The sequence below is a fragment of the Hippocampus comes genome, unplaced genomic scaffold (assembly GCF_001891065.2).
Source record: "Hippocampus comes isolate QL1 unplaced genomic scaffold, H_comes_QL1_v1.1 scaffold261, whole genome shotgun sequence".
NCBI classification, from domain to species: Eukaryota; Metazoa; Chordata; class Actinopteri; order Syngnathiformes; family Syngnathidae; genus Hippocampus; species Hippocampus comes.
The window spans coordinates 4,808,993-4,834,114 of record NW_017805824.1 but is presented as its reverse complement, the minus strand read 5'-3'; the positions used below and the strand labels follow the sequence as shown (position 1 = coordinate 4,834,114).

The window sequence follows — 25,122 nt, the reverse complement described above, 5'->3', positions numbered from 1 at the left end:
GTGGCTTTTCTTTCCACCATCTCACTGTCTCTAACTCGACCTCCCCTCGATCGCCACCCAAGACAGCTGACTGCTCAGCTGATGTCATGCAATGAACTTTTAAAGCCAGCCACGGGATGCTTCGTAGTCCTCGATGGCCATAGTTAGCGCGATGGATCTCGCCTTCTCTCTAATTAGCGCTCCAGTTAGCGTAAGGTTTTTAGCATGATAACAAGTAAAGCATTCGAGGAAACGTTCGTTTATTTGACTGTCCGTTGAGCCACAAGCAATTTACTCTGAGCAGCTAATCGGATGCATTCCACTCTATCTTCCACGGATCTAGCTACAGTATCTACACACATAGACAGTGAGGTCCCTCTTGGCCAATCGGAGGCCAGGATGATGCTCGGTAAGCCAATGGCAGAGCAGCTATGAGTATGTTGCGTTCAGGAAACTCGCAGCTGTGACCGAAATAAACATCGTTCACTATGTAAACCAGTGTGGTGGTTGCTGTTGCCGTCTCCGAACGAAGCAGTAGAGGTCGCTGTTGGATTAGACTTCGTTGTAGTGAGTGTCTTCGGGAGGCAGGAGCAGAGAAAATGATTTCGTATAACGCAACAGGGTTTTTTTTCGTCATATGGGGGGCAGGAGAATGGGAATGGTGTTAATGCATGAAGATTTTTTCACATTAGGGGGTATTTTCGCCCATGTAGGTTTCATTCTAGAAGAGTTTCACTGTACCTTTTTCCGGACAGCAGCATTGCCGTGGGCAGCAGGGACAGCGCACATAGCAACAACATCTCTGAGGACAACACTGGCACCAGCAGATGCCAAGTAAGATGATGAGCAGCAGAGCTCCGATGATGATGAAAAGTACGGTTAACCAATCTGAGGGAGGAGGAGGATGAGTCAAGCGTCACAAATCTACAGTACGCGTGAAGAGATACACCTTGTAACATGTCACGGGATAATGGTAAAAGGTTTTCTTACGATAAACAATAAGTTTGACTTCTTTGTCAGAGTCTCCGGTGGTGTCTCCGGCTGCATCAACGGAGCAAAAGTACACACCGTTGTCCCACCACATCACCTCGTTGATGACCAGATCAGCCTCTGCACAAATATACAATAGTTCAATCAAACACAGTCGAGCAGAGGTTGACAGTCATCATTGTTCAGTTGAAAGGCATTGGCATCATGATCCAGTTTGGCATGACTTAAGTAACAATAATTGCTCCATTTTGTGTTGATTGTCACTGTACTGTATAAAACATTCAGATAATTTGTAGTTATTATTACAAAGGAGATATTCAATACAGTCTATTTTGAAACTGCTACCCCTTTTTGTAATTGTGGGACTGCTGAAGAGCATTGCAAATAATTCCACCTTCAACATAATGACCTCATTCAAAACACCCGAGCAACTACTTTCCATATTCCTAAAACTCTCACTTTTCCCAGAACCCAAGCGCACGTGCGCATTCGACACATACGTCAAACTGTTCAGTTAATTCAGAACATCCTGGGAACTATTTTTCCACATTCCAAGAATTTCCGCATTCCTACAGTTCCATAGTTTTCCGCAACAAAATTGCTCATTTCTGAGATAAACAGTCTTTACACCCTCCTTCTACATTTCTCAAACAAAGCCAAACATCCACAGTCCCACATTTTACATTAAAAAAATAAATAAATAAATAAATTACAGTAATTTCACAGCATTTCAGTTCAACTTTTCAGAATTCACAGACAATTGCTTGTCATGTGAAAACAAATGCAGATACCACCTATGAAATGAAGTAAAGTTAGTCTCTTCACAGTGTAAACTGGTTAAATTGGTTTTATTATAGTTAGGATAGCTATCAATCGCAAAGGCAAAAGAACACGAAGATGATGAGCGACTGCAAGTTCTGTAAAAATTGTGAAAGAATGCTAAAGCTGGATTGAAATGCTATAGAAATAATTGAATTGTAAATGCGAGACTGGAAGTTATAATATGATAGTTTGAATCCTGTGGTATGAACTCACTGTCTTGGATAGAGATCTTGCGATCACGGTATTCTGCACCGCGTATGGGCTCATTGTTTCCTCTCTTCTGAATCACGGTACGAATTGTGCGCTGGCGATCGGGACAGTCATTAGCAGGATCCTGGCCCAGCTGAAGTGCTGATTGGTAAGCTGCGCACGCACGCGCACGCACGCGCGCGCGCACACACACACACACACACACACACACACACACACACACACACACACACACACACACACACAAAAGGAGAGATAAATGCTCAAACGGCTTTCAGAAGAATTTTCACTGGCTAACAAGGTAAACAGATTTTTTTAAAAAATGTAAAAATAATAAGAACCATCTCTTACATGTGGAGTAGTACTCCAGTACAGGGTCCTTACAGAAGGACTTGAACCTCCAGGTGACCAGTACATCTTGGAGGCTTGCAGATGTTGAGAAGTCGCAGCGCAGAATCACAGAGGCAAAAAGAGCAGTGCTGCGGTCCTGCTGGGGGACGATCACCTGAATACACAGTGACACTGGACAGGCACGCCACACACACAATTAAATACAGCACATAATACATAAATACATAATATGAATAGGAAGTGTGGGCTCATATTTCTGCCAGATAAAAATGTCTTGTCATGGCAAATCTCTGGGATGGAAAATGAAGGCGGGGGTTATGGAAATACTCAGACTTGCAAACTTTCCATGGGAGTTAACTGAGAATGGAGTGTAATTAAATAGAAAGCACATATATATTCACATTTTATTTAATCAAAATCAGACAACCATGCAAAATAGAGAGCTCTCCTTGCCCAAATGTGGAGGCTATACAGTACAGTGGTACCGCACTTTACAAGTGACCCAACTTCGAGGTTTTGAGATTCAAGCTGTCCTGGGCCAAGTTTTTCTTGTGTTGCTAGCACTCACGAAGCTCAGTTGTGACTGTTTCCTCAATAGATAAACTATGAACTAATAAAACTGGCCCCTGGAAGCCGAGGCACATGATATTAAAACATATTTTCCCCACACTTTACTTAAGTTCTGTATTATTAGTCAACTTTTGTATTTGGTAAAGCCCTGCTTAATTCACATTTATTCTAATTAATTCTCATTAATTCCAATGGAAAGTTTCCTGAAAATTCCTGGCCTTTTCCAAGCCTATTTAGAGCAAAACAAAATAAGTACGGTAAGAATTCGACAGTGAATGTTTTGCTAAAACAACAGGGAGCTCATCCCACAAGCGGTTCAACCAGAAAAACAGGTAACAGGTGACACAACCAAAGGCACAGGAAGTGAAACCGGCCAACAAACATCAAGGTGGTTGAGATGAAACCAGTAAATTCCAAAATGAACTCTTTCAAACTTAGTCTGGGATGCTGAATAGATAAAACACGCTTCAGAAATTCAACAATGACTTTAACTCACAATAGTTTCGGTTATCTTTACAAAAGGATCCGCAAGATTCGATGAAGCAACTCACGTCAGATACATTGTATTAAAAAAAAAAAAAAAAAGCGAAAGTATCTGAACTGGGAAGGGAAAAGCTTTCACCCCTTGAACATATTTATTTGAAGCGAAACAATAATAAGACAAACAACAAAAAAGAAACACACATTCGAACTTGATTTGAGATTGGGAAAAAGAAAGTGTTCTGTACCTTTCAGGAGCGACCAGAGGACGGCGGCGGCTAATAATCGCCGCATGGTGTAAAAACGCCGCTTTCACGATTAAAAACAATCTTTTAAAAATGAGCAGAAACAAGTATGAAATGAAAAAAAAAGAGTTCAACAAGTGTTTGTTTGAAATCGTATCTCACAACAACGGCCCGTTAGTACTTCTTGTATGTTTGAGTATGAGATTGAAGTGAAGTCACAGCTCAGCCAGAAAACCACGCCCCGAAACAGGTGAATGCTTCCTGTGCGTCACAGAGCGTATCTGTGTTTGGGAGAATAAAGTTGTTGTTTTTTGAATTTGTATCGGGTATTTTTTAAAAGAAGATTCATAATTACAGGGATGGCAATTTTCCGCGGATACGCGGAAATCCGCCGTTTTATTTCTTAAATTGATCATTTTTGTGAATCGTCTAAATCCGTTGAGAAAATTTTAGGGGGAGTCAGGTACCTTATAGTCGAGTTTTCACGAGCTCACGCGATCAGTCTTTCCATCTTCCGATTGTAAACAGCCCTGCGATTGGACGTATATGATGCCTTACTTGTTGTCGCCATATCGGCAAATGCAAATCACAACCAATCCGTGTTCGCCTTCCTAAATCCCTTTCTCGCGAATGCCGAATGTTGTTGAGACTCGCGACGAAGCTAAAGTGCGTCAGATAGATGCGGATCTGAAAAGCACGTTTCGATGGGACGGTTTGGATAGAAATCTGACGGTGTCCCCAGTAGAGTAAAGAGGAACCATTGTCCTTGTGTCGGATTTCGTGAAAAAGCTCGATGTCGCCGGTAAAGCTCTGTGTACAGTGTGTGACAATGTCATTCTATACGGATCGAGAGGATGGAAAGCTTTACAGAGTCACGCAACCTCGGTGAAACACCGAAAACAGACATTTCTACTGAAAAGTAACTACAGCACGTGTAAAAACAAGATGAGTTGGCTAAAAAGAGAGTGGAAAAAGACGGAGAGGACCAATAAGCTTTTAGCGCTTGCTAAAAAGCTTAAAATGAAGAGAAAATAAAGTATTCTACCTCATGAAACTTTATATTGTTGTATATACTGTAAATAGACATCCACTTTATATAATAAAATACATTCATAACCCATATATAGTAAACAGTGTGGGACTTCACTATCACTGTATGAGGTAAGAATCAACAGCTTTTTATCACATTTACACAACACTTTATGAATACAAGTAATGAACAAATCTTAAATATGGCAGGAAATTTGTTTCCTTTTTTAGTTTTGATTTTGAGCAGCAAATTTGAAGTTACATATTGGTGCTCACCAGGAATGCATAAGCAAAATTGCACAAATTTTCACTTGAAAGAATAGTGAACAATCTTGGGATTTTTTTCTGTTCAAGTTTCAAATAGTGTGTAAATTGAATACACTTCATCTTCAGCATGTCGAGTGCCACTTTGGTACGTGGCCACGCCCCCGTCCAGGCCACGCCCCCTTCCGCGTTTTTCATCACTAGCCATGGTCATCCCTGTAATTAGGTGAGAATAAAACTCGTATCTAACTGAGCGGCAAACGTTTGCAAATGTAGCTAATGTTCTTGCCTCTTTGCCAGTGTTGGTGAAACTTTGCAAACAGTTTCAAAGACATTCGCCAGACATTCCCAAACATCCATTTTCTGAAAGGCTTTATCCTCATTGGGGTTGTGCTGGAGCCAATGCCAGCTGTCTTCGGGCAGCCAATCACAAGGCAGACAGATACAAACAAACATTCAAGCTCACAATCACAATTGACAATTTCAATTGTTCCACGAATATGCCGTGCACGTTTTTAGAATGTGGGAAGAAATCGGAGTACAGTATCCGGAGAAAACCCACGCAGGCACAGGGAGAACCTGCAAACTCCACACAGTAATCCCAGAATCAAATTCACGACCTCTGCACTGTGAGGTGGACGTGCTAACCAGTCGATCACTGTGCTGCCCATGTACGTTTCAGGCAGTACTAATTATTGTACAGTAAATTTGAACGAGTACCACTTTTCACTGCGGTTTTGTTTTCTTACACACACACACACACACACGCACACATATGCACTTGTAGACTTCATTTTATGTTAATGCTGTACTTAAACACGTTTCAGGCAGTACCCCCCGCCCCCTACCTTTACTCATGGAAAGAAGGTGAATCAGTAATTCTACTTGTATTTTTCAATTATTTTAGTTTTTGCCATCGCCGACCCCTTTTCAACATAACCACCAGGTGTCAGTCTAAATCAGTAATTATACGAAATGGAAGATGGTACTGTACTGCAATGAGTACAAATAGCCTCCTTAAAATATAAAATACTATCTAATGTTCTACCACTCCAAGTTGATGTTGCAGTTGTTTCCAATACAATATTTTGGTTACCTTCTAGAGGGGACACACCACGTCCTTGGTGTCATGAAATGCAGTTGCAGATATCATTAAATTTTTCATTTGTACATATTTACAGATCTAACAAAAATAAATTAAATTGATATTCCTATTCCCCTCAACAATCTATTCACATGAATGAATACAGAACATTATGATCTCATGAAGGGAGTTGCTCAACTGCATTCCTAACAAAATCTGAAAGAATGACTGAGATGGTCACTGACCTTAAATCCCAGACAACCTAAAGCGATTCTTGTAAATCTCCTTTTAAAAACTCTGTGTACTATGCACACATAATATGTTCAGTCAAGAATATCCCCCAATGGTATCTATATCACATTATGACCTCTGCTCTTTATGCTTAGCATACATGATAATTCTTCTGCAGTTTTACTCTTTCACTGTTTCGAGATTCCTCCATGACACTTCAAAGACCAACAGGTGTACTCTTCTGCAGTATTTTGTGCAAATGTGGTAGAAACACAAACAGTTGGTGGGACTGTTTCAAGCTCCCCCTGGAAAACAGTTAGTAGTGTCCCACTAAAAAATACGTGCCATACAGTTTCAGTTTCGAGTCTCACCAAACCTACCCTTGTCTTTGATTGAACACACACTAGTTTATCCACAAATCATAGCAGTAGTACATGGCTCAAGGATGTCAAATAAATGCTCAAATGGCTTTCCAAAGATGAGCCGGCAGAACTGCTGCGTGAATTTTACTCCAGCTGTGTATTGAAGAATGGCAGCCTGTCGATGCAACAATGGACAAAGAAATGACTCATACTTGGCATTGCTTCCTTGGCAAAAACTTGAAAAAAAAATCTTCTCATTCATCAAATGATATCCCCATTGTACAAGGTTCCGTCTATATTGGCCACATTGACATTTTTAATTGCTACTGTTGATAGTTTTTACCTAGTGGCTAAGAAAGCGTGACCTTTAACCTATTGACTACAGAAACCTGTTAGCACATTTACAGAATTTGCTTGACATTTATTGGAAGGTCCATGAATTCGTATGCTCTTTGTCCTGACAAGTGAGACAAATTCAGCACACAAGATGAACAACTGTCTTACAAGCAATGTTTTTGTCCACTATTAGTGCAGCTTTTGGCCCACTAATAAGCTTCAGGTATATAACCCTTACTAGTAAACTATTGTGTTGCACATGTAGGGCTAGGAATCAGTAGGTAGTAGAATGTTGTTCCCACTTGTATGCCAAAGTTATCCTACTAGTGTGCAGATATGCCACTCAGTAGTGGAAAAACGTAACTTGTAAGACAGTCTTTCTACTATTGTACTTCATTGTCTTTCTCGTGAGGCTAAAGAGTGGACAGATACATGAACCTTAAGCTAGATATCCAGGATAGTGAATGAATATTCAAACGGCTATCAATAAAGTTTTTCATAAAGCTGTTTGAGCATTTATTCGATATTCTTCTAGCAGTGTGCATAAATGTCACACAGTCGTAGAAGGTCGTGGTGGAAAAATTACAAGACACTGAATTACGCTGAATCGTTTTACTACTGAGGACAAAAACCATTCATGGAGCTTAAAATGGTGAATAGATGCTCAGATGGTTTTCCATAATTAACAAGATGATTAACTGTAGAAGTAAAATTAGGTTAACCTAAATTAGTAAAAAAAATATATCTGTATAATAATAATAATTCTCATTCATATGACCACATATTGTCCATTGTACCACCAACTGACAGCGTCAGTTATAGTAATGCTATCAAATTATAATTTGTCTTATCTTATGTACTCATAAATATGGAGTACACATTGGTATGCTTCATAATGCATTCTTAAAATACTTTATTCTTCCGGTTTTACAAAACAAAGGAAAAACTCAAGTATCCCATTTTCACAGCATTTAATGAGGAATGAAGCTGCACTTACAGAAAGTTCACACTTGTACATGTTACTGTTTCATTAATAGGGACTTAAACAATTGAATTACACTGTACATGGCAAATAAAATTTGGGTCATAAGCACAGTCAGCAGTATTAGTCAAAACCCTGTTTAGAGTCACGTTAATAACAGACAGTGTTGATGTGAGGGGGGAACTTCATTTAGTCAGACCAGAGTAAAATTTGAAAAAGTGCTTTTCCACTTTTTTGGGACAGCTAAAGTAAATTACAAACCTGGTCGTTAATAACTTCAAGTTCATTGCTATTTGGGTTATTTGTTATTTTTTTATTGTGTAGGCTACTATTTTTTTAAAAATTACAAATGTTTTAATATTTCTTATTGTCATCACATCAAACAGAAATGAATGTGGTCATTGTGCCGGAGGCATAAAGCTTTCACTGGTTTCCATCTCCCTTTAAAAGAAGGAAGGTCAGTGGGGTGTTGGTCCTTTCCACGTCGCACACCGAGCCCACATTAGTCCAGCTGAGGCGTATGCAAGGCGACTGGTAACACAAGCGAAGCCCCGATGACATCAGCAGTTTAGTTCATATGTGTGTCATTCATGTCTCCATTCAAGGGTACCAGTTACAGTGAGTCTTTTCTCAGCTCACACGTACGTACTGTAGTTCCCATTGAATCACATGGTTGTAGTGTCCGGCCCTTCCAAGAGCCGAGGCTCTTTCAGCCATTCAAACGATAAGGGAAGCCCGGCTAAGAAGAGTCCCCTGCTGAGGATGAAAACAAGTCCAAGTGAGTTTACATGAAAATATCTGGATGAATAGGGACATCCCCGGGTTAGAACACACAGGGTGGTAAGTTGTGAAGCAGAAGCTGGGACAAACTACACTTCAACTTCTGTCATTACCATTCAAACCCACTCCAAAACTTGAGCCAACTCTGGTAAATATACTATTTTGAGAAGGACTTTTGATGTTGAATAGAGTTTTGCCCAGTATTGCAAGGATGAGATAGATGTTAGCGAGGGTCGGGGGATTGGATGCAGAGCAGAAAATTCTACCTAGTTTTCATTCGGGTAGCATGCGAACCTGACCTGTAAAGGTAAAAAGTTCAATGTACAAGCACATATTTTATCTTAGGAAAAATCTCCTGGAATTTCACCAATCAAAAATGTCACAAGTAGTTATACAGGTTAATCTAACATTAATCTGGCTACCTAGTGTCGTCAACGAGCATTTCATTGCTCTAGCCTATCACCATACATCATTAGCAAAGATAGATGAAAAAAGAATCCATCCAAGACATGCAGCAAGAAGAAGAAGAGGCAGAGAAGGTCCCCAATTAATCTCCAGTAAAAGGTTTTGCTCCCAGAGACAAAAAGATTTTTTTGTGAGTCTTGTTGTATGCTGTTGTAAATGTGTTGCTGAGCTGTGTTGAAGTAACAGTTGTTTGAAGGTTCACTGTGATAAAGATGCTAATATCCATTAGCATTTCGATGGCATTTCACATTATGGGTTAGGATTAAACTAGTCGACTTTAATTCGACAAATTAGATGGTTTGGTTGAAGATTTAGACGTTTAAATATAAAATGCTCAATTCTCTTTTTGTTTTATGTGTCAGTTTTGCAGTATACATCAACGGGCATTGACAAACAGCTCGACGCCAAGTACACTTTGCTTCTAATTTTGAGCACTGTGTCAGCGAGCGTGTCTTCTCTTCCTTTCCTCAAAATGACGGGAAAGGATAGTCTCCCATTTCTTGACAAAAGAGTGTGAATAAGAAGCGTGTTTTAATCAATTTGAAATGTTTAAAGTGTCTGGGAGGAGGAACAATATTTAAACAATGTGTATGCTCTGTCTATACCGTGGGTGCGTCTGAAATGTGGAAGTTTTGAGTGTCTTCTCTACCGATCCGCCAGTAGGCAACACCAGCCCAACCCATTCAAAAACAACTCACCACTTTCCGAGCCTTGTCTCTGGTCTCCCCTCGCCGACTAAGTGGGGAAGGGGCTGGAGGTTTTGGAGAGCGAGTGCATGCTGGGAGTGGCCGTGGAGAGGGCCTTTCATTCCTGTTTCGCTCTGTATCCGAGTAAGGCGCCAGTGAATCGACTTCAGGCCGGTTGCTAGGTGACCTGCTACAGTGCCGGCCGGTTTCCCCGCTGCTTTTCTTCGAGCTTCCCTTCGAGGGTGTGTCTGAATCATCTTCTCCCCGGGCGCCGCTCTTCTCATGGTTGACTCCTCGTAACTTAGCTTTACGCTCCAACAGGCTGTTCAGGAATGCGCTGTCATTGTCTTTCTCTTGAGAAAAAGTTGATGGTGGACTCACAAGGGGAGGTGAGATAGGACGCTCATTGCCCCAGGTGCCCTGCCTCTTTTTAGGGGACGGAAGTGGACTTATGTCTTGTCCATTTTTCTTTTTTCTTCTGGGACGGTCATCGTGGTCACCGCAGTCTCCGAGCTCATCGCGATCCTCGTAGTGGTGCTGCGGTCGACCGTGCCGGTACAAAGGATATCGACTGAACTCACGAAGCTCAGGCTCGTCGTCCACCCTTCTTTCTGCTTGTCTACATCCTCTTGGCTTGTAAGTGGCAGCAAACTCTTCCAGCTCATCCAGCGAGCCGGTCCGGCCTGCAGTTTGGTAGTTCTTTCTTTCCAGATGTTCCGATCGAGGGTTCCACCTGAATGAAAAAGAAGGGGAGGACATTGCAGGTATTTCTTGGGGAACCCATCCTTTTATTTGCTGAAATACCTACGTGTTGTCTGATTTTGTGCTCAGGCCAAAGTCATGTCTAAAATAAAAATATTGCTTTGGCCCCGTCAGAGGACAAGGAACTACAGTGGCACCTTGAGATATGAGTGACCTGAATTTTGTATTTTGAGACACCATTTTTTTTTATGTTTTTAACTTTAGTGCAAAAATTTGCCCTATGAATGCGAAATGGTAGCAGTGAATTAAACTTAACTCATTTCATAACAAGCAGAGAGGATTTGTGAGCCGTCCTTCAAAAGCCATCTATTGCCACTCGCAGCTGAAGGTTATTGTCGAATTACATATCAATAATGAGAATTACATGTGTACCATACCTGTTGTGATGGTTCTCCTCACTGTGGTTCTGTTGCCGAGCATCACGTACGTGCCTGCGTGACTGAGAGGAGGAAGGAGGGTCATCGCTGTAGCGCCGTGGCAGGAGGGAGTCCTCTGCACATCGACGAGGCTCGGACTCAAGGACCTCGCGATAACGTTGGGGCGAAGAGGGGGTGTTGTCACAGAACCGCCGTGGCTCTGGGCTGCGGTTGTCCTGGTATCGTCTAGGTTCAGGTTGAGGATCGTGGTCCACGATGGGAGGAAGCGCTTTCTTCTGGACCTTCCGGAATGTTTGGCGAAAACCGTTTTCTCCCTCATGGAGGGAACTCAGCTCGGACATGCCGCAGGCTGGATTGGTACAAAGAATTGGAGGGATAAATTAGCATGACTACAAAAGCAAATGTTAGAATTTCATTAGATTTGATAGATGAAAACAGAGGGAAAAATATGAGATCTTAAAAATGTTTGATGAGAGGTGCTTAAAAACATTCTGCCAGCCAAGCAGACATGCAAGTTTGGATATCAGAATTACTGAGAGATCAGAATTGTTGAATCCAGAGAAACATGCAAAGACAAACGTAATCAATAATGGTAAGATGAGTATTCCAGGATGCGGCGTTCAAGGAATACATGCGTATGTACACACATCTCTTGATTGCACATGGAGAGTAGAAGCCACAGGACATGTTTCTGAAGCTTACACTGGTGACTGGCGGACCTGGCAGGGTTGAAGTGAGCCAGTTGGTTCTCTACATACTGTAGAACCCTGAGAGAGTCCTGGTCCTGAGCTGAGGGCAAGCGGTAGGGAGCTCCTACTGCATGCATGGGAACTGGACATAAACACTGCACCTCATCAGCTTTTCACTGTTTTTCCTCGATAGGAAACACTGACTGTATGAATGATGCTTTTGCTTTTCTACTCAGAAGTTAAGGATATTGGGCTTTGGGTTGAGATTTCAAGTTGAACCTGAAATGCACTAAAACCTTCACAGGTGAACTGAAATGGACCATCTCTAAACGTTTGAATGAACATGTTCAAGGCCAAATCAAGTTAACCTGTCATGGCAGTGGCGCATTTTAGACTCATTCTGAAACTTCAATATCCCGACATTTTTGTGCGCAGTGTAGTGCTATTTCAACAATCCTACAATCAGTTGTGAGAAGTGCATAAATGCGTTTGACTTACCCGCTGTGAGTAGACTACCATCTGAAGGAGTGACAGATGGCAGATTTTCTACCAGGGAAGGCGGAGCAATGGGCACCATTGCTGGGACACCAGAAACAAAGTATTGCGGGTAGGCAGTTGTCTGAAGAGTGGAGGTGCCCGTCTTGATACCCTTACCTGCTTCGTACACTGGAAGACCAACAATGAACGTGAGTAGTTGCGGTTGTGGCACTCCGTGAAAAGCCTTTTTGGGCATTGAAGCAATATCCTCGATATCCAGCTTAAGGTCCATGAACTTGTACACTCTTTGTCCTCACTAGTACGACAATTCAGGTTGTAGTCATAAAATGACTCGGGCCCACTCGTAGAATAACCATTTCGAACCAGTTACATTTAATTAATATCCTTCATTTCCATCTTAAGATCCACTTACAAGTATGCTTTTTGTGATCACTAACTGTTAAGACAATTCATCCCACTACAAGTATGACTAGGACACACTCATAGAACAACTCTGTTTAACTGGTAACTTTTTTTTTCCAATATTGCATTCGGCTCCTGTATTGGCATTTTTCCACACAACTTCGAATTTGTAATAAAAATAGTCGTAGTGGAGTAATGAATGAGGCAAAACTACGAGTATGGTCTACTAGTGTGTGACACATGCCTCTTAGTTGGGCCAAGTCGTGCTACAAGGTTTAATTGCATACTACTAGGCCAGAAGAGGCACTGATAGTGAAAAACATTTTGACCAACAAAGCATAGTTGTTCTAGTAGCCTATCCTAGTCATTGTATGGTCCTTAAGTTGGATACCAGAGATATGGAATCAATGATCAAATGGCTTTCCATATTGTTGCGCTCTTTTGTGTGAGCGTGCTTGTACTCGACTCACAATGTTTGGGGCAGCAGCATGTGTCCGGGCAGCAGCAGCAGCTCACATAGCAGCAACAAGAGTGAGGACAACACTGACACCAGCACACTCCAACCAACAGTAGGAACAACACGCTGCCCAGTGCCACGGCTGCCACAAACACCCATTCTGCAAAACACAGAATCAACAAAGAAATAAGGACAGAGTAGACACACACAGGAATGTTCCAATAAGAGATGTACAGTATTCCGCATTTGATTGAGGCATTTTAGTTTCATGAACCCTTACTATTGCATTTCTTCTTTTGTTTACATTGCCCTTCAAAGACCAATAGATCCATGTTTTGAATGGAACCAACAGAGAGTTTTTGGGACTGTTCTAAGCTCCCTTTTCAACACTGTAACCGCTGTCTCAATCATGAAACAAGTTTCACAGTTTCAAGATTGTTAAAATGACCACAATTTCCCTTGATTTAACACACATTGGTAAACGCACAGTGTAGTCCAATTTAGAAAATGTCTGACACAGAACAGCCTCAGTAGACGTAAACTTTGGAGCACCTTGACGATAGAACAATATTTAAAAAATTATTTTTGGGTGTATTTTGGGTCAAATTTAACGGTGAAGAATGAGACGTGAGTATTTTTTTATTGCTATTAAAACAGGTAAAGGGTCAAAACTGGTTAAAGTTTTCAATAATGAATTCATTGTATTTTTATTTATTTTTTTTACATATTTCCACAATCGTTGCACACATTTGCCCCCCTCAAAAAAATAAAAAATTGCACCAAAATGGTGACTTGCTCATGGAAACCTCATCAATCAAATCTGAGAGCCTTGAGTCAGTTTTATCATTACCCACTTGTCTGTGGCTTCCCCACGAGAATATAAAACGCCAGATGATGAATATTCTATGGTCGGCCATCAAAAGCTAATCCAATTGAATACATTGTAGCATTTTAAAAGGATCACTGCAAAAAAAAAAAAAAAAAAAATCTTATCATTGTATTCAGTGTGTAAGCAGAAAATCATGCGAATAATATTTGTCTACAAGTGATTAAAAAGTGAATTTTCCAAAATCCTGTAGCTCCCCTTCCCCGGAGACAAAGGAAAGTTGACACATTGCACCCATTTTTCATAAGCACACGGCCATGCGCTCAGTCTAAAAACGGGTGCATCTTCATTTTGGTGCCGCCGCAAGTCTAGTCTCCCATGTTTGGGGCCATGGAGCACCTCTGTGGCCCGTCCAAAGCACAGTGCAGCCTTGTCACCGAAGCACCTGACTTTTGTCACAGAAAGTAAACTGCGCCCAATGTGAAAATGGGCACGTCTTAATTTTCATCCCGGGGTAAATCGAGTTTAACCACTGGCCAGGACTCAGTTAGTTTGCATCGCACAACGGCGCTAATATCAAATGAAAGAAAACTCTGCCCGTGTGCACAGTTAGACTCCACTTTGTGCTAGAGCATGAAAATAGGGCCCATTTTGTTCATCTGCGAAACAAAACAGTTGACAACATATTTTAGAAGACATTAGAGTACTGTAATTTTAATACAAAATTGTTTGGGAGTACTGAATACTGTTGATTACACCTTCATTTAACAAGCAGATAATCTCTATGTTGACCCAATGTCTCTGGAGTGGAGAAAGAAAGGGAAGGAGGAGGCTGATAAGGACATACTAAGTATGTGAAATCAAGGACAAAAATATCTCTTTAAACACACACATACAACAGAGAGGAAACCTGATTTAGCTACAGGAAGGAAAGGAATGGTTCCCGCTGCTGTTTCGACAAATCTGCTTGCAATGGGATCTCATTAAAAATCCTTACCACACACATCCACCCCAAAGATAAGCTTCCTGGAACCATTCTGCATGACCCAAAAACTCCATGCCATTTTGTCAGTCATATCTGTGTCCATAAACAGCACACTATGTGATGATTAAATATGGTAGGGGAGCGTAATGTCACATAAACAAAAGTTACTCCCTGTAGATTGCAACGTTTGTACTGGGGCGTTTCGAACAATAAGAGCCAAGCTGCAAATATAAATACACCTTGAAAGACCATAATACGTGTTTTCCAGCACAGCTCATCTGGGAGCTCGGGACCAAAATCCAAGAATAGATTCAATTGTGAGCATTAATCAGCTCCGAAAAAGATCTTCACTATGACTAAATGCAACAATTGTTTTAACGAGTGCAGCTCAAACATTTTACACCAAGATCGCCTTAAAAAAAAATTCTCTCTGCAAGTGTCACCTTCACAATACAAATTAAAAAAGGACAGTCGGCCCAAGTGCTCATCAAAAATGAGAGGTGTTACTCCTAAAAATGAGATTCATGATTTTCAGTCACCGATTGAACATGGAAAATGAAAATGAAAATCAATGAATCAACTAAAATATATTGCAAAAAAAAGTTAAATAAAAAACATTAAAATTGTTGGCGAACATCTGGAGAAGCTTTGCCAATTTGAACAAATGCATCAAATAGTAATAATTACACCACACCAAAAAAAAAAAAGCCACAAAAAATAAAACATTACTATGAATTACAATAATTATTCAGGTTCAAACAGTTTTAATTTCCTTTTTGAAAAGTGCGACCAACGTGAGGCAATATCATTCATACAACATGTCTGCCTCAGAAGGTTTTGGATATATGTGAAGGCACTGAATAAAAACAGTACAAGAAACTCATAGCCACCATTGAAAGTCACTGGATTGAATTACAGGTGTCACGATTAACTGACAACTAATAGATAATCAAATTAATCGACAACGATTTTAATAACGTTTGGAGCCACTGTTTACCGGAAAAATTGGCCAAATGCTCTGATTTCAGCCAGTAATTATTCAGATTTTTTGTAGTCCTTCATGAAAGCAAACCAATTATGTTTTGTGTTTAATTAAAACAACACATTTGCAAACATTTCTTTTTACTTTGGAAAAGAATGAAATAACCAGTAACTAAATCAGTTTCAGAGGTTGATGATAAAAAAATTAAGTCACATTATTTAATGGAATAATCATTAGAATAATCAATTCTAAAATTAATTACTAGTGACAGCTCTAATTTGAATATGACCTGTCATCACAAGCTGGCCGTCAGCGTAAGCAATCAGTGACATAACAATCTATGAAACAGTTGTTTGCGCAGTAAATGTAAGCACAGATATCCAGTTAGCGCACAGTTAGTGTTAGTAAGAGTGAAAGAAAGCAGGTGAGGGTGGCGGGAGGGTGGGGGGGTCATAATGCCCCTACCTGGCATAATCTTCAATTCAAAGTCAGGAAGCAGATCTTCAGGCACGCCTGAGAAACCTGGTGAGAGACAGAGCACAGGTGAAGAGGAGAGGAAAGGGAATGGGGTGGATGTCACCAAGAACACTGCAGCCAAGGAAGTTATTGGTGCAGCAGCAGCAGCAGCAGCATGCACTGAGACAATGAGAAATATAAGCACTTGAACACAATCACCCGCCAATTTATTAGAAACACCCGTACAAGCCTGTGGGATCCAATATAAAAGCAGTCAATCGTTCGGAAAGATATCTTCGATTGTTTTGATTTGTTGTTATTATTTGCCAGATTCGTGTTCATTTATTTTGATTTGTTTTACTTGATTTTGTTTTTTGTATTGACTGTAAAATGCAGTGTTATGGTATGGAAAAGCAAAGGACTGTATTCTATATGTTATGTGGCGCACTTTGTGAGTTATGAATTGCAATCAGGGACGTCATTCAAGATGACACTCAGTACTGAAATACTCTCATATGACAACTGATTTTTTTGTGCTCACAATAACTCGTGAAATGCTGTCATACACTTGTGAAATACTCTCACAGGACTGATACACGCATTTCAGTTTCATGTCTGGAAGGATTTCAATAGTGTGTGTGAGATCGCATCACTAAAGTATGAGAGCGAAAAAAGTTTCAGTTGTGTGTGCGTGTGTGTTCGCGCATGTGTGTGTGTAAGAGAGCTTTTCATGTGTGACTAGTCAATCATGCTCATACACACGCGCGTGCCAGAGAGAGAAAGAGAGAGAGAGAGAGAGAGAGAGAGAGAGAGAGAGAGAGAGAGAGAGAGAGAGAGAGAGAGAGAGAGAGAGAGAGCATTTCACTAGTTTATGAAAAATGTTTCACTTGAGAACATATGAGCGTTTCACGACTGTACCGGTATATATACATGTACTGTATAAGCATGTAAAAAATGTGTCACTTGTGTGTATGAGAGTAGTGTGTGTGAGAGGTTATCCTGGATTACATGGCTCACGTGTACCCACGTGTACCCTCCTAGTAAATCCTCTCTGTGAACAGTGCTACGATACTGTATTTGAATAAAATGTTACTTGTCACTTAAGTGAGTACAGTGACACTGAGTATGTCTTTTATATTCTATTTCTAAACATGAAGACAACTCCTACTTGTGTTCAGCTCAGCACCAAAATTTACTGTGTTCTTGAGTTTGTCTCTTATCATAAAAATGACCATTAATAAAGATGAAAAGGCAGCCAATGCATTGGATCACATCAGAATTTATGGGTGTAAATAATGCAGATGGAGTTTGCAGACACAGATAAAGAATGTGAGTGTATCAGACAGGCAATGAAAGAGGATCAGCACGCACCATTCCACTCTCGTTTTAAAATGGAGGAAATCGAAATCCAATCAAAGCAGAGTGATTGCTTGATTTAAGTTAAAAAAAAAATATTTCAGTGATGACAGCTGCAGTGGATAATATGACATGCAGTTGCTGATATCATAGGTGGCAGTCAGCATTCAAGCAGGCTATGTGCAAACATTGCAAAACTTGTCAGTCTTGGCTGGAGCGCTCCATTTACCAGTTCATGAATGAGTCTCGAATCTGTTCCTATGAGTTACTTTAGAACAGTGGTTCTTCACCTTGTTAGTGGTACTGAACCCAATGAGTTCATATGCACGTTCACCGAACCCTTCATTAAGCGAAAAATAAAAATGTTATTTTTTAAAAATTCAAGACATTAAAAAAACACATTTATTAAACACAGAAAAAAGTAAACACAATTTCAAGACATAAGTATAGATGTTTTTTTAAGATTACGACGTACTATCACGACAGTCACACGGTGACTACTGAGCAAACTAAATTTCCCGCAGCACTGATTGGACAAACAATGTAATGTGATCATCTGCAGCCAGTGATGGCCAAGTGGGCGTGTCATAACTAATTGACATGTTGAGTCGGGTGTGTCTTAACCTTCATTGAAGGGGCTCCGTCGAACCCCTGAGACCGATTCACCGAACCCCTAGCGTTCGATCGAACCCAGTTTAAGAACCACTGCTTTAGAATTATGACATATTGGTGTCACTCCTTCAATTACACTGCTCAAAAAAAGTAAGGGATAATTGCCTGGGGGGTGATATTTCAGGATGACCCCCAAATGGGCTATAATATAGACAGGTGAACTCAATTTGACCACCTTCAAACTTTGGTGAGTCGTGTATACATAAATATATACAAAACATCTAGATATTTAGGACGTATATTTGTTTTGAGGTACAAATCTGACATCCTGTGTTGTCTTCATTCCATGTAGGGCTTGCCAATTATGAAATGTCAACATGCTAGTGTGTCCTGTTGGTGCTTTTGAGCAGATTGCTGAAGCAGAGGGAAAAACGACAAAGGTACAAAGTTGGAGTGACAACATCAGGAATGCTGTAAGCGTAATAGTGATGCTTTGCTCAGTCTCAGCTGACAGTGGCCATACCTCAGTCTGCATATTTCGGGGATGCTAAAGTGGTCTTTGCTGGCTTTGGAAACAAACAAAAAGCAAGAACCACTAAGAATGTTGGTTTGAACATCTACTGCATCTGGAGTGAAGTTATTTGCTTTTCAAAAATCTATCTGCTTGTGTGTAATTCCAATACCAACAGATGGCAGATGAGTCATCTTAAGATCATTGCAAATATGCTGCTTACAGAATGGAAGCAGGTGGTATTTGTACAGGATCACGTGCTAGTGCAGATTGAGGGATGAACTGTAAAAGGAGAACTGCCAATTTCATGCTGGATTAATATGAATAAATAACAATAATAACTTCAAGTGTATTTCAAATGACATTATGATGGGCCCAAATTTAGCATGTATGCTAAGTTTACACTGTTTACACTATTTATTCTTGTGTTGATTAATGTGCACTGTCTCAATGACATAAATAACTAAATAAAATCATTTGTATACGTAACATGAGCCCACACTATTGATTTTGAAGCCCCTGGATATCTTACATTGAGAGAAGAAAATAATACAATTTCAATGCAATTATAATGGGCCTCAATTATATGCGGATGTTTACTGTTTGCAGGCTGGCTCGGTCCTTTTTCCCGCAAACAGAGGGGGTCTGCTGCATTGTCTTTCTGTCTCTTCATCCCTTCGGTGTTTATGGATTTGTTGACCAAAACATAAAACATTTCTAAAGTGCGGCAGCAGTTGTTTTACATTACATTTGGACATATTTTGACTAATTGGATTTCCATGAATACATACAGGTTTACAGTGATTAACATTAGCTCGGTGACATGATGTCAATCTCAATCTATTGTATTACATTCTGCTCACCACTACCTCCTGTGTGTCATGAAATAACCTCCATATTATTTGTAAATGAAGCCATTTGCTCATAAAACAAACACCTCTAAGCCATCCTCAGATGCATTAATCTGTGGTGTGATTCTATCCTGTAATGATCGGCAAAGCCCAACTCAACATGTGGCATTATTCAAATCAAGGTTTCAACTAAATACCAGTAAGTTGCTGATGTGTGTTTGTGTGCATACACATTAGTCCTCAAGTGCCAGACCGACAAAAGGTTGTGACTCAGAATGAATGAGAGGACCAAGCCTCTCAACTGTTGCTATAGTAACACTTGGAATTGCACATAAATTGAGCACGCTGTCACTGCAAAGTGCAACAACTAACACACAATAGAGCTACAGTACTCACAGGGGCTGCAAACTCACACACACGTACAAAAGTGACATCATATTAAAGACCTTGCATAGTGAATTCAGAGATTTGTTTTCAAACATATGATAAACATTTAAAGATAATTGCTGAAAACACACAAAGACTGAGAACTGTGTAGAACTCAATTGTGGAGATATAGGGCCCTGTTTTGATTCCGGGCTCAAGTCGAGTGCAAAGTGCAGTGTAACTGTGCGCATGGGTGGAATTGTCTTTCTTTTGGTATTTGGCTAGACTATGCACCGGTAGAAGTGGATCTAAACGGGGAATTTGCACCTTTGTGAGCTGTTGTGGGATGGATCATAGTGTTTTTCCAGCCAATCCTGGCTGCATCCCTAAGTGGCATCAAAATCAGGGTGGTATATTGCCCCGCCTGAGAACTCTATGCTTATATTGCGGAAACAGAAATTAGACTCACTAAGGTTTGTGCATGACATTGGCACATAAACTGCAAGATCTCCCCTTGCAGATGATGTAGCCGGCTTGTGATGTGGGCAGTTGGAAGTCTTGCGCCGCCTGATTATACATGTCTGACCCCCACTGCCTTCCCATTCCCAATATTGAAGGGGGTGCTATTCAAATATTTTTAAGATGCTAATGATTTTAATTTGTTCAACTAATTTATTTCTACAATGATTCAGCGAAATTGTCCCATGCTGGTGTTGTTATTGTTGTTGAGTCACCCTAGGCGCCTCAGGATAATCCTGAGTAGCGCTAGACTCGCGGATGGGAGGCTCCTAAGTTCTCCGAAGGAGTTGCCAAGTTGTTGATGGTGCCGGTCCACCAGGAACGCCGGGCAGCGTAGCCAAAGATGTTCGGCCGACTCTTCTTCCTCGCCGCATAACCGGCATCGGTCGTTGTCACACATCCCCAACAGATGTTGCCATCGTTGGAGAGAGGGGTGATGGCCGGACCATCACCCCTCTCTCCGACGATGGTGCTGGTGTCATATGAATGAAATACTGTACCACGAGGGCCACCACTTGCGCAGAGCGCCGAATCCGTCTACACTACAGGCACCTCGACTCATCCATCCATCCATTTTCAAAGCTGTGGATCCTCACAAGGATCGCCGGGCGTGCTGGAGCCTATCCCAGCCATCTTCGGGCAGTAGGCGGGGTACACCCCGAACTGGTTGCCAGCCAATCGCAGGGCACACATAGACGAACAACCATCGGCGTTCACAATCACACAAAGACTAGCGTGGACACAAAAATGAAGTTAAGCCCATTTTTACGCGGAGCGTACGGGCACCAGTGTACCAAAATAGCACGCATAGCCTAAAACTGTTTTTCACCATTTCAGTTATTATGATTGTTTTGGAGGGCCGCGGCTTACGTGGCGGTGCCAGACACACTCTGGAGGGCAGAATGAGTCACCCCTCCTTGACAGTAGAACAGGGCACATTCAGCAGACATGGCCACAGCATTCGAGAATTGGAAAATTGATTTTTCATGCTTATGAATCCTCATTTTATATATTTGGTGATTTTTTTTTCATTCAAATTTGACTGATCTTGTTTAAAACACTATTTTCTATGTACTGTATGTCTTTCATATATCAATGCTCTGCTGCTGACCTTATTTTGTATATTTTGTCGATCATAACCACTTTTGGCCCATTAAAACCCAAGAAAATGATTTTTTTGAATTCCGTGTTATTTACCGGACTGATTCATTCATGTAAAGGATTGCACAACAAGTAAAATCAAAGGTTGAATAAAACAAATTGAGTTAGTTGCTATGACAACAGGCTATGAGTTCCAGAGAATTACCTCTGCATCTTATAAAGCAGCTTATTAATGAGGTTCTATTGTTCTCTTGGTGATGAATAGGACCACTTATGAATGCCACATTATGCAACACTGTCAATTTGGGCTGCAGTCTTTGTTTCTTCCGAGGTTGGAGCAGGCTTGTGAATTGTGCTACTTAAACAGGGGGTTAATTAGTGTGTGATGGGATTTCTACTGAAGAGATGCTTTAAAACAACAAGGGGCCATTGGACGCAATAAACAAACATCCAATTGTGACAGCTGGATTTCTAGGTGGACTGAAGCTACTTCTCAGAAAGTATCAGCACCTTACCCAAAACCAGCAGCTCCACAGACGCTTCATTCTGTCCCACCACATCATCAGCTATCACCACTTTGCATGTATACACGCCGCTGTCCCCCCACTGGACCTCTGCGATTCGCAAGTCTGCCTCTGCAAGGTACAAATAAGTGGAAATTAATTCATTCATCATTAAACAGTTGGTACTTTTTTCAAGCTTAAAGTAATGAAAAATAGTCAAGCATCATCCAAAAAAAATAAATAAATTAAGGTTCAGTACATATGGGAAGCTGCTTGCCCATTTATTGATTCAGTTTACAGTGCATGTAGTTATACTCTCTTTGCCCTCTCATAGAACAATTGTTTATTGCTCAAAATGTATTTTGCCAGTACTAATCCCACGTTTTGCCCAATGGTATGCAATCCAACATTACTAGTAAACTACTGTGCTAAACAAGTAACACTGCTAGGCTGGCAGGACCAAAATGCGAGTACTATGAGTAATTTTGCCTTACAAGTAGAATGTACTGTAACTGCCCGACTTGTACGCCAAACTTGTCCTACTAGAAATAAAATGTTACAACTAAGGCACATTTGTTTCACTAAGGTGCCCTCGATCTTCGAGTACCTTGAATTGTCTTCGTAGTCAGGCAAAAGAAGATACTTTTGGACTTCATAATACTAGTGCTACGAGTGACATAAAATTACACTAGTTAACAGCTCTTCACTAGTAGTAGTATTAGTAGCACCGCTATCCTGCTAGGATGCCAACCAAAAGCTGTCCTAATAGTGCAGAGATTACAAGATAGTGGAAAAATATGGTACTTGCAAAACACAGTCAATCTAGTACAATACAATACATCCATCCATCCATCCATCCATTTTCCGACCCGCTTTATCCTCACTAGAGACGCGGGGGGCGCAGGAGCCTATCCCAGCTGTCTTCGGGCAGTAGACGGGGGACACCCTGAATTGGTTGCCAGCCAATTGCAGGGCACACAGAGACGAACAACCATCCACACCCACACTCATACCTAGGGACAATTTAGAGTGCTCAATCAGCCTGCCATGCATGTTTTTGGAATGTGGGAGGAAACCAGAGTACCCGGAGAAAACCCATGTAGGCCCGGGGAGAACATGCAAACCCCACACAGGGAGGCCGGAGCTGGAATTTAACCCGGTACCTCTGCACTGTGAAGCAGACGTGCTAACCACTGGACTACCGGGCCGCCCAATACAATACATCTTTATTTATATCGGGCTTTCACAACAGCTGCAGCTGTAACAAAGAACAGTTAACATAAATAACAAAACAATATAACACTGCACATAATATAAGTCACAGGCAGTCATGCAATCATAACCACTATTCCTACAGACAGAACTACAGAAATGTCATACAACAGAGGTAAACGTGTGACCAGTCAGAGATTCTACTCGTGCACTAGTGCATGGACGTGACGCTGGATATCTAGGATATCAAATAAATAGCTTTTCCTAAGTCCGCCTCATGCCGAGTGTATTTTGGCTGGAGAACTATCCACGCAGGACAATGCAAGGCTGCTGCCACTATTGTAGAAGATCAGACATAAAAACAACAGCCAGGAAACGGGTTGTATTCTTGATTTCCTTTTCCTGTTTGCCAAGGAAGCAGGCGGAGTGGCCCTGATATGCACCACTTACCGTGGGCAATCTCTCCTTCAACATAAATAACTTTATACGTTTAATCTAAGAATCAAAGTCATTTCTTTGCTGTAACACTTTTCACAGCAGAAACTACAGGTCCTTGTACCAGGGCGCTCCTAGTCCCTATAGCAGGATAATTCACGCACTAGTGGAATGACTGTGCTTTACTCATTTTTTTTACACTACTGTATGACATTTTTGTATACTAGTAGGATAACTTTGGCATAGAATAGGACAATTATTGTACATATTGTAGTGAAGCAAAACTGTGCACTAGTTGAAAAGTGTGCTCTAGATGTTAAATAGTAACATTTCACTTGAAGTATTAGCCGCACTCAGTGCTCAACTAGCCTGCATGCACAAGCACACGAAATGAGTGGAGAGAAGGAGAGCCAAATCAATGACTGAGCGTGCGTGTGCACATACACACACACACACACACGCACACACACACACACACACACACACACACACCCGGCACACGCACGCTCACACACGCACGACCATGCACTCGCGCACATATGCATGCACACCACGACGAGCAACAGCCAGAGCGCCCGAACATAAATGAAACCTAAAGACACAAACACACAAATCTTTTTCCCCCCCCATGTCCTCCTCCCACCGCTCGCGGTCGACTTGGGATCAGTCTGCTGGCTCTTGGTCGATTGCGATCGACGTATTGGGCACCCCTGCCTTAAAAACAGTGATAATTTGCTGACTAGCTGAGCACTTAGCGCCGTTGTCTGCGCATGGGCGGTGATTCAGTCATCTGATTGGTTGCCCTCCATGTCACTCAAGTAATGGGATTGATGATAGGATGACAATTGTCGTGTGAAAGCCCGGGAGCCGCATTGAACCAGCAAAAGAGCCGCATGTGGCTCGCGAGCCGTGGGTTGGCCACCCCTGCAATAGAGGCTACATATAAATGGCTTTATGAAAAGCTGTTTGAGAATCTACTAGTGCACTGGATCATCCATGTCCTCTATAGCAGGGGTCCCCAACCTTTTTTGCCCCACGGACCGGTTTATGTCAGACAATATTTTCAGGGACTGGCATTTAAGGTGTGGCGGAAATAATACAACAAAATAATATGGTATGAGCTGCATGAAAACTGTGGTGTTTTCGAAATATAATAATAAACACAAGGAGCGTCTAATCTGGCCGCAACACTCTGATTGCTATGGTCATGTTTAATGCCTTCAAAATATGATACAACGCAAATTCAAAGTGCATGAAAAAGACGACTCACCACAGCCCCAAGCTTGATTTTCTGCAACCAGACGGCCCATCTCGGGGTAATAGGAAACAATGACACCTCAAGTGTGTGGTTTATGT

General features: G+C 41.3%; 2 protein-coding genes across 6 annotated transcripts in view; both read right to left on the bottom strand.

Moving 5' to 3' along the window:
* LOC109525998 (immunoglobulin-like domain-containing receptor 1) overlaps positions 1 to 3,875 on the bottom strand; it is an 8,197-nt gene extending 4,322 nt beyond the window's left edge. Inside the window, exons 1-5 of the mRNA XM_019886985.1 lie at positions 3,651 to 3,875; positions 2,353 to 2,523; positions 2,005 to 2,154; positions 970 to 1,089; positions 721 to 867 (exon numbers count right to left, since the gene is read on the bottom strand). Coding sequence (XP_019742544.1) covers positions 721 to 867; positions 970 to 1,089; positions 2,005 to 2,154; positions 2,353 to 2,523; positions 3,651 to 3,696 — 634 coding nt within the window. The 5' untranslated portion in view covers positions 3,697 to 3,875. The remainder of the gene's footprint in view (positions 1 to 720; positions 868 to 969; positions 1,090 to 2,004; positions 2,155 to 2,352; positions 2,524 to 3,650) is intronic.
* Positions 3,876 to 7,907: 4,032 nt separating this feature from the next.
* LOC109525993 (immunoglobulin-like domain-containing receptor 2) overlaps positions 7,908 to 25,122 on the bottom strand; it is a 24,323-nt gene continuing 7,108 nt past the window's right edge. The window contains exons 3-10 of one of the 5 annotated variants that reach the window (XM_019886977.1): positions 22,132 to 22,251; positions 16,310 to 16,366; positions 13,065 to 13,211; positions 12,193 to 12,360; positions 11,708 to 11,836; positions 11,006 to 11,354; positions 9,879 to 10,599; positions 7,908 to 8,688 (exon numbers count right to left, since the gene is read on the bottom strand). In XM_019886977.1, coding sequence (XP_019742536.1) covers positions 8,653 to 8,688; positions 9,879 to 10,599; positions 11,006 to 11,354; positions 11,708 to 11,836; positions 12,193 to 12,360; positions 13,065 to 13,211; positions 16,310 to 16,366; positions 22,132 to 22,251 — 1,727 coding nt within the window. In that variant the 3' untranslated portion in view covers positions 7,908 to 8,652. The other 4 variants (XM_019886976.1, XM_019886978.1, XM_019886980.1 and 1 more) reach the window with 4 other exon arrangements.